Source organism: Rhea americana, unplaced genomic scaffold, assembly GCF_003343005.1.
Source record: "Rhea americana isolate MKP2758 unplaced genomic scaffold, rheAme1 scaffold_48, whole genome shotgun sequence".
Lineage (NCBI taxonomy): Eukaryota > Metazoa > Chordata > Aves > Rheiformes > Rheidae > Rhea > Rhea americana.
In genome coordinates this window covers 5,528,046-5,544,415 of record NW_028186623.1, presented here as the reverse complement: position 1 = coordinate 5,544,415, position 16,370 = coordinate 5,528,046, and the positions used below count along the sequence as shown (strand labels likewise).

The 16,370-nt window shown below is 41.4% G+C and overlaps 1 protein-coding gene across 3 annotated transcripts in view; it reads right to left on the bottom strand.

Moving 5' to 3' along the window:
• The window catches only part of NCAM1 (neural cell adhesion molecule 1), a 141,954-nt gene that overhangs the window by 53,583 nt on the left and 72,001 nt on the right, over window positions 1-16,370 (bottom strand). For all 3 annotated transcript variants that reach the window (XM_085316889.1, XM_085316887.1, XM_085316888.1), the window contains exons 2-9: window positions 13,024-13,098; window positions 11,207-11,425; window positions 10,334-10,477; window positions 9,371-9,508; window positions 8,746-8,863; window positions 7,755-7,924; window positions 6,712-6,854; window positions 1,292-1,321 (exon numbers count right to left, since the gene is read on the bottom strand). In XM_085316889.1, coding sequence (XP_085173015.1) covers window positions 1,292-1,321; window positions 6,712-6,854; window positions 7,755-7,924; window positions 8,746-8,863; window positions 9,371-9,508; window positions 10,334-10,477; window positions 11,207-11,425; window positions 13,024-13,098 — 1,037 coding nt within the window. The remainder of the gene's footprint in view (window positions 1-1,291; window positions 1,322-6,711; window positions 6,855-7,754; window positions 7,925-8,745; window positions 8,864-9,370; window positions 9,509-10,333; window positions 10,478-11,206; window positions 11,426-13,023; window positions 13,099-16,370) is intronic.

Below are 16,370 nucleotides of genomic sequence, written 5' to 3'. Positions count from 1 at the left end.
AGAAACAAAAAACAAAAAACACCACAGAACCCCACTCAGATACTTTAAAAGCCAGAGAAGGTGAGAAATTTAGAGACAGTAAGCTTAATACTGTTAGTGTTCACATTTATAAAAGGCTTGAGACAGAGGGCACAGGAAACACTGCAGGTGTGGGTGGGTGGCAGGGGAGGAGTAGACAAACATAATAGGGACTAACATGAAGCCTGAAGAGATACAACTACTCAAATTCCAAATCTTTCAACACAAAGTGGCCTGAATAGAGGATGCCTCCACTTACCACAATTAGCAAATTTCAACAGATTATTTGAAAATAGGAATGGGAAATATCAGGTCCATATGAAAGAATGACAGTGCTTAAAATAGAGGTTTCCTACATCTGGACCACATCACACACTGTTTTAAGTCAGGGTTTTTTTTTTTTTTTTTTTTAATCAGTATACCCATAATGTTGATCCTACAAGCACAGACTGGAGTCATCCAGTTCTGACAGCTATCGCTGTTCTACCCCTGACTCTTACTATTTGCTTGGAACAGAATTTCTGGTCCATTTGGAAGCAAGAATTCTATAAATCAGGTGCATGTAAAAGTAGATTTTTATTACCGAAATACAGCACTGAATGTGAAATAAAACAACTGCAAATCACATTCACATCAAAATGAGTTATTGTATTACCCCTGCATCCCATCACTGATCCTTACCAAAGAACCGTAACAGCAATTTAACAGTTGAGATTATTTTCTGGAGAAATATAACTCGGGAAAGATTTAGCTGCATTGGTTTTGAAATGGAAATGTGATACAGTCGCTCTTTAGGAGAAGATCAAACCTAAAAAGTGCCATGAGCAAACAGATGAGTTGGCTGGAGTGGAAGAAGCTATGCTTAGAAAAAATTACCATCCCAAAATACATGCTGYAGGTAAGTCTCGAAACTGTAGATGAGAGACATGACCCACACTGGTAGTATGGTACAGAATGTTATTTGTCAGGTTTCATACCTGTTGTTTTCTCTCCCCACCTCTTTTTTTCTTCCTAAGTGACAAGCAGGATCACTAACTACTGATGTTTACTCACTCCCAACACAGCTAGTTTGCTCATTCAAAAACGCATCACTACATGCTAAGCAACTGCTAACTCTATTAGCCAATTCTTTTATGTATTGAGTTTTAATTCATATTATTAAGGCTGGTTTAGTTGGCATAGTTACTGGACTAGAGATATGTTAATCTGTAATGCTTATAAAAACAAACTCAAAAAACTAAGAAGGTTGGCTAAAGATCTGATAATCTTATACCTCTTGTTTCTCGGGCCGGGTCCACGAAGCCTGGAGAGAACAGATATAGAACACAACAAAACAACAGAAAAAAAAAAAGCAGTAAAAGTTTATCAAAGTTTGCTTTTAGGTATCATACTGTATGCATCACGCTTCATTCTGTGCGCATGCAGGCTCCAAGCTGTATATCCTACGTGTGTTGGGGGGTGATCAAAATTTTATTTCCATTTCCCAATATAATCTCAATTTAGATTTGTACTCAGAATTTAATATCCTATAAATCAAWCTTAAAATGATCAAAGACTAATTATGTCTAAAGACTCCGTGCTTCTCACAGATCAAGTGACTGTGTATTCCCTTTGCCGCATCCCTCCATTTCTAGACATCTCCAAAACACTGGGGAAGTGATTCTGGTGACCCAGSTGACTTAATTACAAAGACATTCATTGAACTGGTTTCCTAACACTGATTTGTTAGCCTCTCAGACACACCGGTCACCATTAATACTCATAAGGTAGACATGCATTTGTACAGGTCTTTAAAAGCATGCCATGTCAGAAGTAGGAAACTTCCACCTGCAGAGCAACAAAACATTATGACTTCCTGGACAGCAGACAACAGGTTAAAACCTAGTAACTTCACAACAAGATGTCCAGTTCACTATGCTTAGGAATGTTTGTGTCCAGTCCTTACTGGGCTTGGAATAACCAAACTACAGGCAGACAAACATGCACAAACCTTACCAATAAGCATATATTTCCCCTTCAGAATGGGCCAGCAGCAGCGTGGACCATTTCAGAAAAAAAATTAAAGTTGCTGGGTTCCCCTTTTTTATACGAATCATTTTTCAAATGGTTTTCTACTCATGTCTATTTCAATTGTAACTTCATTCATTTCAATTCAGGAGTCAAAAATCACCTGCTAATATCACAGCCCTTATGTCATTATTGAATGCGAAACCCAAAGGCACAAGCRTTACTGACAGTTGGATGTAACAGCATACACAAGAGTGACATTACAGAAATGGAGATGAAAGTTTAGGAAATGAAAATAGGAAACACAGTTTTGTTTCCACAGTGAAATAAATTGCTTCCAGTGAAATAAATGCAACTAGTGAAAACAGTGAGAACTATTAACATACAATACAGACAGTCTCATTTTAGGATGCCTTTGGTAAAGGCAGCTTGTTTACTTGAAACTAGAGGTCTGAGGTGGAGCCACCTGAAGGAGAAGCTCACCAGCGTCTGTATGGACTAGGACTCTGCCCAGCACTTATGTCATCTATCATTTCCATTTCTATATACCTTTATCCTGTTGAGCCCAAGTTCCTCAAAAGCTAAACAGGCTAAGTATTTTATAGCACAATCCCTTTTTCATGTACCACAGTCATTTATTTTGTCTACATTATGCCAGAGCTAGCAGGCCCAGTATTTGCTCTGAAGCCTGAGCTCAGCCTCACAACACAGCTCACCTGCCTTTTTGGCCCTCCTGCCTGGCATCCATCCCAAGATATTACTGAAAGGGAGTTGTGGCTAGGAGATGGTGACTGGGTGAAGCACACAATGAGACCGCATGGCTAAAACATGTATCACACTTCAGACTCTACCTCTGGCATTTCAAACTGTAGCTTCACAAGATCAAGCACAGAAGCTACTTCACCAAGCTAGGAGGCCGGTGAACCTGACCATTGACAACCTGGAAATATACTATTTGCTATGCGATTCTCCAGATCCTGTCCTCATTTCCTTTCAGGTAAGCACTTCCTGGAAATGATCGGCAGCATGTGAAGGGACAATGGCATGCCAGGAAACTGCATTGTTTATACTCAGATCCAAGTTCCTCTCCAACTCTATCCACTGTATTCCTACAGCATCAGCATAGTGGGTTATAAACAGATGCTCTGTTCTCTTATCCTTTCACTGGTGTTCAGTACCTGTCAACCTACAGGAAAATAGAGGAGGGAGAAAGTGTACTCATATGCTAGAGTTTGCTGCTTCTTTGTAATAGGGCTGGTGGCAGAATTACAGCTCCATCATAGAGTTTCATGCTAACCCTCCTCCCTGAAAGAAATGCAAGTTCAGTTCACATCAAGTAAGGRAAAGGCCTCACACATGCTACCATCTACCCTTTGAAAGCACGGAGTTAAATTGAGAGTATCTTCARTTATGAGGAAGTTCCTGGGAATTGCCTGTGTAGCCTACTCCCTGCACTACTAAATTCAAAATTATTCACATGTGTATTTCATGAGATGCAAAGTACAAAGCACATGTAAGACAGGAAACTGTGTGGAAGGCTTAGAAGAGAATCAGGAAAATGAAATTTAAATGAAGCTAAAGTGTGAAATGTTAGATTTGCTGCAATACTTCTAGAAACGTTTTGCTGAAGACAATGCACCAATGCTCATTTGTGTCAGCAGAGGACTTAGCCCTTTTCTGCTCTTCAATTTACTTTGYGTTCTAAATTACTTTACTGCTATATTTGAACCAATCTGAACTATGCAATGGAATGAATCCCTTTCATATTATGTTTGTTGTCCCCTAGCACGCTGCTGCAATACTGGTAACCCAGTACCGACGAACTAGCAAAGGGGGACTCCTGATCTGGCCGGAATTGATTCACGTTGGTCTAAAGATTTTAAGTTTTGAAAAACTTATCTCTTTGTTTTAGCTGCCAGCAATATGGAGTTGAAGCCACTGGTCAACAGCGGCAACCTTGAAAACAAGCAGGAGGTGGCACTGGCCGGTTCTCAGGATAGCATAAAGGAGCCTATGTAATTCACCTGCTAGAGGGGTGAGTAAAGATACCTGTTAATCACATAATCTGCCACCTACCACAGGGGCCTCTCATAAACTATGCTCCATTCAGAAGTCAGACATCTGCAATTTCCCTACTTAAGTTACAAGGTACCTTCTGGGATGGCCTTTGTGGAAGAGACTCAGCAACAAAGTATAGGTTAAACAGCAGCTAGTGTAAAGGAGAATAACAGGGCAGATCACTTCTGTTCAGATTCCTTAACTCRGCTGAGTAAAGGTTAGCATTCTCTTTGACTTGCTTTTCAGAAGATGATAATATGTGATGCTGCTCCTGACAACTAGTGTGGGAGGTTAGAGAGCCACGCTGAATAAGATGCTAAGTCACAAGTATTCCTGCTGCAAAATGATATGACGCTAAAAGGCCTGCGGAAAAGCACCACCTGTTATCTCTCCTCCCATTCCTCACACACTGAGCTACTCTGCTCTGCAAGAAACTTAAAAACTCTCAGTTACTGCTTCATGAAAGTGCAAGCAGTTAAGTGATTGCCTCATCCAAAAAAATCCAACAAGAAAGTCATGTCTGTCTTGAAACYGTAAAACTTTTATATATCAATATACAGCCGATCAAAACTGTACTTATTGAATAAGAGTTGGTATTCTGCAAGAGGAACAGAAGAAACATCTCTTAAATAGGAATGAAATACCACGAAGCTGATAATAGATACGGTATATTCTCTCAATTGACATTACATCCAGTATGACGAAGAGAAAGCAGTTTTCTCCTTCCCACAGTGGCACAGCAGCAAATACTTGAGGAAAGATAAGGTCAAGCCATTTCAAATCATCATGTTAATGACCTTCTGGAGCTTCTAGTTCTCACTATATTCTTCTGCAATAGTGATATACAGGTATCGCAGCTTTATATGGCCAAAAGTTTCACATAAATAATATGTTTCTGCATTCTCAAAGTAAACTGCATATAATCAAATCTTCTCTCTTTTACTCACAGACTCTAGAAAGGAAAAGAATGCAAACATACAAATTACTAGCAAGAGAAAACTTTGGCCATGCCAGTATCTGGAAGTTTTGTCTGCACATCTGTGCCAATACACAGCTGCCAATCATCTCATTTTCCTAGATCACAGCAATACTCACTCACCCTTACAGAGCACCCTCAAAACAAAAGATTGTTTGGCCAAGGCATGCCTTGTGGAAAGGAGAATCCTATGCTGTGTGCGCTAAGACATCRAAAGGTCTCTCAGGAAACCCTGGGAACATTCAAAAAGCTGTGACACTAGCAACCTACGTATCACCTCCTGCTCCATGTTCACATGCTGGACAATCTCTCTTCTGCAGCAGGGACTTGGGGAAAAGACCTGCAAGCCAGAACTACTACTTTTTTTTTTTTTTTTTTTTCCCTCCTTTTTCCCTGTTGGTGGTAGTTTTTGTCTGTTAGTTAGTTTTTAGGTACTAAAGTACTAAATACTCATGGGAGCTAAAGCATCTCTAGATCTTTCAAAAAAATGGACTAAAGCATAATTACAGAAGTAAACTTGTAGCAAGACAGATGCATCTAAACATCTAATGTGTGCTTAAAAGTGAGGTTTGAGCTTTTTCAAAAAAAGAAAAAAAAGTACTGTTTGCTCCACACTGAAGTTCATCCATTTCCCTGTGTTTTCTCAGACACAGTAAGTGGAGGGTAATATATACGTATCATTTCTCTTCCGTAGCCTACCATTCCTGCCTTCGAATTGAGTCAGACCCACTGGAATGTCCAAGCCTGAAGCATCTGAGCCTTGAAGCATTCTGTCCGTAGAACATTATTGGTATGCAGTAACCAATTTCTCATCAGTCTCTTGTCTAGYTTTACTTTAGCTGAACTATTCCTCCTGGGCAGCCTATTACACTCCTATTATGAAATATCTACACTAATAGAAAACACCCATGTCTGGTAAAGGGGAATCATGGTCAGTAAAAAACAGCATGATTTTTTAAAAGAAAAAACTTAAATTTATTTTTTGCTTTTTAAGAATAAAATGGTATTGATATGGGATCAATGTACAGGTGAACACAAAGGCAGCCAAGCTTTTGTGCTTTAAATACATGCAGTGCTGGTGTACAATACAGAAGGGCAAGAAGGAATTAACAGGTTCATTTTGGTCCACTACATCTCTGAAAAGCAGCACCCTCTCTGTCTCCATTTGCCCCAACACCTGCCCAGATCATTCCACCATCATGATGACAGCACGAAGAACACAAGAATCAAGGTTCTCTCTACCACCTCTCAGCTTGGAAACAAAAGAAATCTTTCAAAAACCTCCTACCTCTGAATGGCCCTTTGGAAATTCCTCTGAAAAGGTTGCAGGGCCTGGTTCTTGGCAAATTAATTCAACTCAGAGTGACACAAGCAAAAAAACAAAAGCAGGTCCTCAGTTGTTAAGAGGACGAGATAGTTCTTTGAACAAAAGGGTATCAAAGGCACTATGGTGATTTACTTCAGCTGCTGAGCTGGCCCTTTACTGGATGGTCTGTGCAGAACAGAAAATATTCTCACTACAAAAGGGGAATCACCATGACTTTCATGTGTATCTGCCTGCTGCCATCATGTGCTCTGGCTCAGCAGAAGCAAGCAGATATGAGCTGCACTGAACCCAGTCACCAAGACCCTGGTTTTGGGAGTGGTTATACCTTTTCTTCATTGCTGATGTTCCGYGTGGAAGTTCTCCAAGTGATGGATGGGATTGGGTCCCCAGATGCCTCACAGGTCAGTGTGATCTGATCCTCCAGCTCCATGGCTGTTTTGTTCTCTACATATGTGATTTTGGGTTTTGCTTAAAACAARAAAAAACTCCATTCAGTTGCTGCTCAGAATGAGGCATGCCTGTAAACAGCAAAGCCTGAAAAKGCAACATTGCGGAAAAGGGCTTTTGCAATGGCAAAATTTCACTGCTATAGGCAAAATGGAGTAGAGTGATGTGTGACCAAAGCCCAAGAAGAGAGCACCTTAATGCAAAACTAGGAGTCCTCCTCCACCCATGCTTACAGCTGAGACTTATAGCAGAAGACTAGAAGGGGTCACCATCTGCTACAAAGCCCACGTAACAGTGTTGAAATGATCAGTCCTCAGCTTCTGAGGTCATCAGCTGAGTCTTCTACCTCACCATCTATACCTTTTCTGTCCCAAATTAGCCCACTCCATGAGCAGCCTGGTTGACTGGCTACAGAAGCACAACTAGGGTGCAGYGGGAAATGATATTCCTCAGCGCTCCCGAGATTCATGCAAGGYAGGTAATATGCAGATTCACGCCAGCAATTGTGAAGTCCTTCGCACAGTGACAGGGTGGAGTTCACCTCACTGCCCAATTTACAGCAAGTCTTGTGAAAGTGCTAAAGCTCCTTTTACAGCAACTTCAATTGGATTTGTTTTCGGCACTCCCATCTTTGAAGAGATTCCAAGTGGCACGTGAGTCTCACACAACCCCTTTGCACAGGACTGAATTTCTTTTATGAGGGAAGAACATAGCTGGTATCTGTTTTACAGGTATGCTCAGAATCTGTTTTGCTATGCATGATGGCACAACGGTACACAGCATGACTTGGGAAAGGGGCAGCACTGGATAAATCGTGTCAGGCATTACCTGGGACAAGCAGTCCCCTTCCAACTTGCACCAGGTAGCTACCAATACCCAGCTGGCTTGGAAAGGAGGGACAGATAGCAAGATCATGTTTACCAAAAACTTTAAGGTGAATGGTGGCATCCTGCTCGCCAGCCTTGTTCTCAGCAATGCAGATGTACTCTGCTTCGTCACTCTTGTCCACCTTCTTGATGACCAGCTCAGAGCCATCAGAGTTGAAACTGTATTTCTCTTCGTCATCCTCCTGTTCTATTGGCTCTCCATCCCTGCAGGTAACAAAGCGCACACGGCTGTTTAGAGAGAAGCAGCAATCAAAGGCTATTTATTTTAGGTATCATGCTAATATTAGAACTGTTAACTACCCTAAAGTGCCTCAGTTTGGAAAATACCTCAACTCTTGCCCTTCTGCAGGGCTAAAAGGCCTTCATCTTAGTCTATTCTTCGTTTTTCCTGCCCTACACCTCTGGGCTGCAGAACCTTTCACCTTCTAACACATGGCATATTCTATAGGCAAGACCACCACCAATGGGGGCTTCTGTCCTTTCGTCTTAAGGCAGTATTGCAAGTTTGCTGTCAGCTTTTTCCACATTATAGATGGTCTTTTACCAAAGGTTACACGAACTGGAGAATTGGAATAGCAGAGGTATACTCCACTGACTGAGAGTCAAATTTTGAGTCCATGAAATAAAGGGAAAGCCTTTGGATCAGAATGTCCTGACACGCCAAAGACAAGTTACAGCATCCACTCCTACCTCATTTTGCCCACCTGTGCAATAGATAACAATAAATTGACCCATACGACAGGTCTCGTCACCATGAAGTTTTATCGCTATTTGCAGCATGGTAAAGGATGCAAGGGGACAGTGAATAATTGCTTTTGTTACTGTTATTGTTCTTGTTTTTTCTAGGAAGCTAACACTGAAAGCACTTTATTTCCCCTGTCGTGAGACCATTCCTTCTCTTGTGAGAGAAATGAGCTAATGGTATTCCAGTTAAAAAGTTGCTGTCCATTCTGCATGGTTTTTCAGGGCCTTGGTAAAAACATCCATGCTCACACATAATCAGGACTCTGCAAACAGCATCTTACTTTGTCCACGTCATGGTTGGCTCAGGAAAGCCATCCGCATCACATGCTAAGGTGACAGACTGGCTGAGGTTGGCAGTGGCATTCATAGTGCTCTGTCTGGCACGCACAGAAGGAGGCACTAGAAGAGAAGGAATTCACATTAAGAATAGAAAAGGGGACAGAACATGTGAGCAAGAACAAGACCTGGAAGGCTCAAGGTAATCTCAGCAGTACACAYAGACGTCATTAGAGATTCAAGCTCTGATATCATCACCTGCAGGTCTGCATCAACAGGTTTGATGCATGAGCTCTCCAAAGCAATAGATGGGGAAAGAAAGGGCCTGGAAGCAGTAGGGGAGAGATCCACAGAAAATTGTTATTATAGACAAAACCACTTATGAGTTCAATGATGTCAACACCTCACTGAGTCATGAGACACTTAGGCTTTCCCTTGACATGCTAATTTCCTGTAAACATCTTGTAAATGCTCAATTTCATGGTTGTTTTTTAATTTGACATAGTACAGAAAGATTAATAAACTGGTGGTAATTCATGAGTATGAATCTACAGTAATACTTCCATCAGCAGCCTAGAGCATAGGTGGTTCAGACCCTTCCCCTCACTASTCTTACTCTGAGCTGCTCACCATTCACAATGACTTGAATATCTTTGAAGTTGATCTCCCCACGAGCCAAGATCCGACCCTCACAACGGTACGTTCCTTCATCTGTTTTCTTGATTCCGCGGATCTGCAGGTAGTTGTTGGACAGGACTATAAATCGGACTGGAAGAGAAAAGGAAGGTTCATCCAAAGATGCTCAGGAAAGCTCACTGAAAGTAGTAAGTACTTCTCTCCTTGCCCTTTCTGGGTTGGAGAGGAGGCCTAATGTAATGAAACTTTCCTTTCCATCATGCTAATAGAGATGCTGCTGTTATCAGATACAACATTGCCAAGAAAGAAACGGTAGCAACAGACAAACCACTTTGGTATTTTATACCATGTGTACACACACAGAGATAGATGGGTGCAGCCACACAAACACGTTTGTATTTAATCAGAATCAGACAACATCCAGTGAGCAATTTGAAACTTGATCCTCTTGCCTGAGTAGGGCAGAGTTCAAGTCCTACTACAGCTCCTTTGTGCCTGCAACAAGCAGATGGGGCAAATACTGCTGAGGCTCGAGTGCTCAACTGATGGAGTCAGGGCTCGGGAGTAAACTCTGCCAGTAAAATGCCACTCTGGGTATGACAGTCCCCAGCATCTTCAAAGAAAGGGAAAGTTTCCTGCCATGAGCTTTTAGCTCCTTTTCCTTAGGAAGGCTAAAGAATGTCACAACATGAGGTTTTTCTGTCCAAGAGCACCTCTTATGTGAGATTTCTAGCATTCCATAGTCTAGTCCAGTGTCAAAGCCTGGCTGCCATCTTTGTGAGAACACTACTGCCCTGCATTGCCAAATCACAATTAYGTACGTATTCTCTTCTCCTCCCTTGTGACTGCCACCATTTTGCTCTCCCAAAACCCTTGTATCAGCCTAATTTGGAGCTCTGATGGCAGATGGACATTTGACCCTTGAATAGGCAAATACTACGACCTCTTGTGCCTTACCATCTTTTTTTAGGATAACATCCCTGCCTTTGTGCTTCCAGATGATGGTAGGAGGCAGTGAACTGACCACATCACACACAATCACAGCATCGTCCCCTTCCTTGAATTCCTGAGGGGTGGGAGCATTCTTGAACATTAGTTTTTCTGAAAGCAACGGAAGAAGAAGATCACTGCAGCTTCTTCAGCACATCTCAAGCTGTGCCACTGATTCAAGCTTGAGTAAAGCAATGACATCCCAGAGAGCACGTTCCATATACAACCCAAAGTTCCCARAGCAGAGGAAAGAGGCGCTCCTGACTCAATACACTGCACTGTGATGCAGGAACCCCGTTTTCCAGCCCTACCTCCCAGGTTAATCAATGAGCTGAATCAAAACTCTATTCACCCCACAGATTTACACACACTGGAAAGAGTAAATGGGAATGTGGAGATGCCTAGCTTCTGGAAAGGAAGGAGAAGGGGCAACTATCACAGCTGGCTGGAGAACATGTTAATGGCTAATTACAAGCCTCCTAAATGTGTGATCCTCTTCACTGAACACTGGATGTTTGCTACCCACAACGCATGTTCTGCTCACTCCTCCCAGGAGTTCAAGATGCATTAGAATCTTTTGCTTTTGCCCCTTGCCCTCCAGAAGAATTTAAGCAGTAGGCAAGCTGGTAATCCCCTGACAGGCAGAGGTCTCAGTTTCCACTTTTCCCTCAAAGATAAGATAAGAAAGAAGATTGTATCTTCTTAACATTCCCCCTTCTTGTCACCCTCTTTCCTCCTACTTCGAAATAGCCTTTCCTAGGAAAATAGAGTGGTTGCCTCAATAATCTTGCCTCATACATATGTGAGGCAGATCAGAAAGCCTGAGAGTTGCTCTCTTACGGAAAATTTTCACATTGACTGTGGCCTCAGAGTCTCCTTCCTCCACACTGCTGACAACACACTTGTAGATGCCAGCATCATCGATATTGGCGTTGTAGATGGTGAGAGTGGAAGAGAAGTCATCATTCCGCACTACTGAGATGCGCTGTTGGTTGGGTGTCAACTTCTCACCATTAGGAGAAAACCAGGAAATGTCTTTGTATTTGGCTTCTCCTGCCACTAGGAACAATAAAAGAAAACAAAGCACATTGAACAGCGTTCCCAATACATCTGCATATAGAGAATCAAAAGGAACCAGTAGCACTACACAGAAGTGCTAGGCCAGGGGAAGGGCTTCTACTTCCTGAGAATCAGACAATGAAAATCCTCTCTCATAGCAATGTAATGGTCAGCTTCTCTCTTGCAAAAACAAACAGGCTGGTTTTACAATCTGAAAGGGGAACAATCCCTATTTCAGCCCAGGATGGCCCTCTATGCAACCTGCTATTCTAAATCCCAGCACCTCCACTGTACAGAACGTCTTGAGAATTAAAAAAAACACACACACACACACAAAAAAAAAAAAAAAACACTTTTCCTCCTTCAGGTCCATCATATTTTCAATAAATAATCCTATTGGCAACCTGCACTACCTTGCATATCGAGATGGTGAAATTGCTGTAGCAGCAGCTCTGGCACTGATCAGCTTAAACCTGATGCTGAAAATAAGAATTGCTTCTAAGTGGTTCCAGGCTGTCTCTTGCAGCTCACATCTCTGCACTTCCCAGTGTGGCTTTTTATTTAGGATAAATTCCTATTATTGGAGAGGACTTAACTGATCCCACAGTTCTCTGAATTGGAGTGTCACCACAACAGCAGTTACTCAAAGTGTACTTTCATTTTCAAAGCACTAACGTTAACAGATTACAATGCATTTGAGCCCTCCTGGATCAGACAACATCATTACTTGTCCCAATTTATATGCTTCTGAGGAACTTGTGGTCCTCTGAAAGTATTTTGCTCCCACCGACTTATTACAGCACCAGTTTGCTCTGTGTCATGCTCTAGGATACCATCACGCCCATTTCCCATCCTCCCATTAGAAACCAGGCCAGCTGCTTTCAGGAGAACCCTGAAGAGTATATGATGATGCTGGTATGGAGAGTGACACAAATTGTCATGCAGGATCCACATCGGGACACATGGAATTAATCAGTACTGCACTGCCTTGTGCGGGACAACAGACTGGTTGGAGCAAACAGTAAACTGAGGGTGGAGCAAACAAATTGTCATGAGAAAAACAGGTTTTCAGAAGCATTAAAAACCCTTAGCCACAGTGGTGACTATTTTCAGGACACACTCGACATCCAGCAGCTTAGCTCCCCTTACTGGCGTTAACAAGTGATTAGAAGAATTATTTGACAACAAACAAGCTTTATTCAAAAGATCAAGTACCTATGGAAAGATGCAAGATGCTACTGTTGTGGACACTGCTCAGGTTTAGAGATAGCACTTCAGTATCTGCTTTTGATTTAAAAAGCTGTCTGCTAGGGCTATTTTCTACTGCCATCTCTCAAGGGAGTTTGCCTTTACTGTCCCCAGTAAACAGTATCGGTTGCATTTGTAATYAGCAAGAGAACAACAACTGGCGAGAAACTACAGGAGAGAAAAACAACCGGAAAAATTGTGTCCTATGTCCTAGCTCACATAATCTTGTCTTTGTGATCAAGCAAGAAATCCTGCAGCTATATCCAGTGCTAGAGCTTTTATTCCAGACTTAAAACATTGACTGGCTTTCCTAGCAAACCCAGATGAAGATACCTGATGTCATCTCTCACCTTGACATAAGAAGAACTTGGATTCTCCAACGCTGATCTCCCCTTGACTTGGTACAATATCCACTTGTAGAGAGGCTGAAAAAGAAACGAGCACAGAAGAGGATTAGACAGCAGGAGCTTTCTGCAGTAAAAGAGCTTTATCAACCTTTCAGCCCATGTGGCTTGTACTTATCCCATAGAAGAGCATAAGGTAGAGTGTTCTTGGCTTTATACTCATTGCTCCTGATCATGCTTGAGTGTTCCTTGCCATAGATCCCTAAGGACCCAAGTGAACTTGGTAACATTTATTTATGGTTGCTTCTGACCCATTATGAAACTACACARAACCACACAGAAAAGGCTGATCTACTTTGCAATCTCTGCTATACCACAACACAGAATGCAGAGGGCAGGCACACCAGAACATCAAGCAGCCTTTGAATGTAAGCTGGACACCTTTGAATGCAAACTGGCACTGGCTCAAAGGCATATTCTGGCACTACTGTATGTAAGCTATTTTTGCTTTGCTGACTTTTTTTTGCTCTGTGTGATGTGATATTCATAGCCGTCCTGTTTACCAACCACCACAAATCTACAGTGGGACCTGCTGGCATACTCTGTGTCCTTGTCAGAAAGACCCTATCAGGCAGGAACCTGGTTCAAGTAGCCAACAAATCCAAGATGCTTATAGCAGCCAGAGCATTCTTGGATTAAGAAAGAGATTTCCTCCAGGTCATATTGACAAGGACTACGAGGACAAGGTTGTTAGTGATTTTGGCCTTCATAGTATTGGCTATGACTTGTTTCCAAGGTCATCCAGGTACATTTCACCTAACTCTATCCTACAGCAGGGATGAAAACATTAGCAATATTTTGATCTCTCCTGTTGTCTTCCAATGGAATAATACCAGTTTGTGGCTGTTATGTTAGGCTTTTTTTTTTTTTTTAAATAACAAACTGAAGGTGGTTGGGGAAGACAGACCCTTCTGAATGGAGCACCTGTAATGCTTGCCTGTAACTGAAGGAGCCTGAAGTTAGTGAAAGAAGTTGTACCTTCTCTGTTCCCTACAAACAAACTCAGCCCCATCTAAAAAGAATCATTTAAAAATAATACAAGTCAGAACATAATTGCATAGAGAATATTTGAGGATCATATTGCTGCAAGAAATCAAAAGGGTCCTTAGACCTTTTAAATCTTCCTTTGGAAACTGGTATTTCACTCACATGTCTTGTCTGAGGTTACTCTCTCACCTTCCTGTTTTCAATGAAGTACTACCTCTTTGTTCCTGCCTGTTTTATTTCTGTGTAATCTAATTCCTTCCAATCACACTACTTTAATACAACTCCCTCCCAAGCAAAACTGCAAGTACAAAGAATCAAACATAACCAAAAGGCTAAACATCTATTAGATTCAGTGCAGTGAGAATTAAATAGCCTACTTCTACAAGTACAGTTTTTCCTGTTCTTCCTCTTCTTCTATAAATCCTTCTGACACCTCTGACATCTAAATTTTATATCCTGAATCATATTCTTGGCTCCTCTTCCAGGGAAGGTCTCTGATGAAGGGAATCATTACAAAGCTATCACAAAGAACTCCTAACATCTGAAATATCAACCACTGAATTCCTTCAGACCAGATTTCTGCTTTGCTGCACCATCTGAAGAGGTTTACCCTCCTGCTTTACAGTGGAACTAGATTCAAGCATGTTCACCGTTACGAACTCAATGAATGTCACTCGGCAGCAGCTGCAGCAGTATGTAATGATACAGTTACCCCAGAATGACATTACAATCATTTTCAATATAAACACTCTGGAAGCTGGGGGCATCAGTAGAAGACAGTTTTTAATAAAAATGCAATCTGGAACATTTTAAAGTTTTTTTTTTAAATTATCAATTCAATCATCTTTTATGATCTTCAGTATATAAGTGATGGCTCCTGTTTAGAAATGAGGTTTACAAAACCAAGAATCCTCAGTATCACCCAAGTGAAAACAATTTACCGAAGAATATTTAGTGAATAGTTAATTGTTTGTTAAAGTTTAGAGGCTCCAATAATTTCTGCTACAAAAGCTTTCTAACCTTCTCTCAGAAAGTCAAAAAGACACAAATGCCAACGTTGACAACAGGAGCCTGAAGTCAGATTTCTGATTCTATATCTAGGTATCTAAATGAAAAGTTGGGCTTTCAAGAGCAAACAACCTCTCTAAGCTGTCTTCCGAAAAGCAGGACAAGTTTCCTATCTGAACACCTTAGAACAATTTAGGATCTTAGATTTGGAGTCCTATTCCTAAAAAAATCTATGCTTTTTTTTTTTTTTCTTTTTAATGAAATGAAATTCACTAGCCTTACTGGAAATCAATAGCGAAAACAAAAGCAAAAAGGCTGAATTTGCTTGAACAATCCTGTTTTACTACATTACGATGAGAACAAAGATTCAAATCAAAGCATGTTAAAAAGCCAAGGGAAAAAGGTAACCAGATTTCTAGCCTATGTTTTGTATAGTCCAGTTTTGTATAGACTGCCTATTTTTCCAATTGAATTACACTAGGACTGTACAAGCAAGAAAGAAAATCATGCTTCCCCATTTGTGATTTACATGCAATCAATATTCCACAGAAGATATCCAAGGACATCCTATGCCCTTTTYACCCTGCAACCTCACAGTCTTCATCAACGCATATATTATGATCCATTAGGCATAAACTGTAATTGGATTCTGGCTTTCCTCCAGTTAACGTCTCATGCTGCAGCAGCTCTGTGGTGTAAGACRACTAGGTCAGGTAAGAATTTCAAGAGGCCAGAACTAATTGCCTTTACTCCTAAACTGCAGCCATGAGCTTGCAGAAAACAATCATCTTAATGGAACTACTCCTGTATCTTGTGTAGCTAGAGCTCTTACCACCACCTCCTCTGCAAAGGCTTCCTCTGTCATTCTCTGTGTTTTCATGSTGTAGTGCCCATAACTCTTCTCCTAGAGCAGCTAACTTTACTGCTAGACCAGAGACATTAGTTTTGACAGTCAACTGCACATCTTAAATAAATAAATAAAACTGCTTCAGAAATGAACAACTGTCATATGCCAAATGCATCWTTCCTTAATGTACTTTGGAAATAGACACCTGTGCAGTGGCATTCAGATGTTAAGCACACAGCTATACACAGAATGAAGGACCACTGTCTGCCACTGTGGAGGGGRGAGAAGAGCACACACTCCACCACACACTGTGGGTATGACAAGGTGGGTGAATGCATTTCTTTGGCTAATAAACACTCTGATATGGCATTTCTCTTTCTTCAAAGGCCATGAGCAAATTCAGAACTGTTAACTGGAGCAGTATTTTTATCCTCTCTGGAGCTCTAATCTA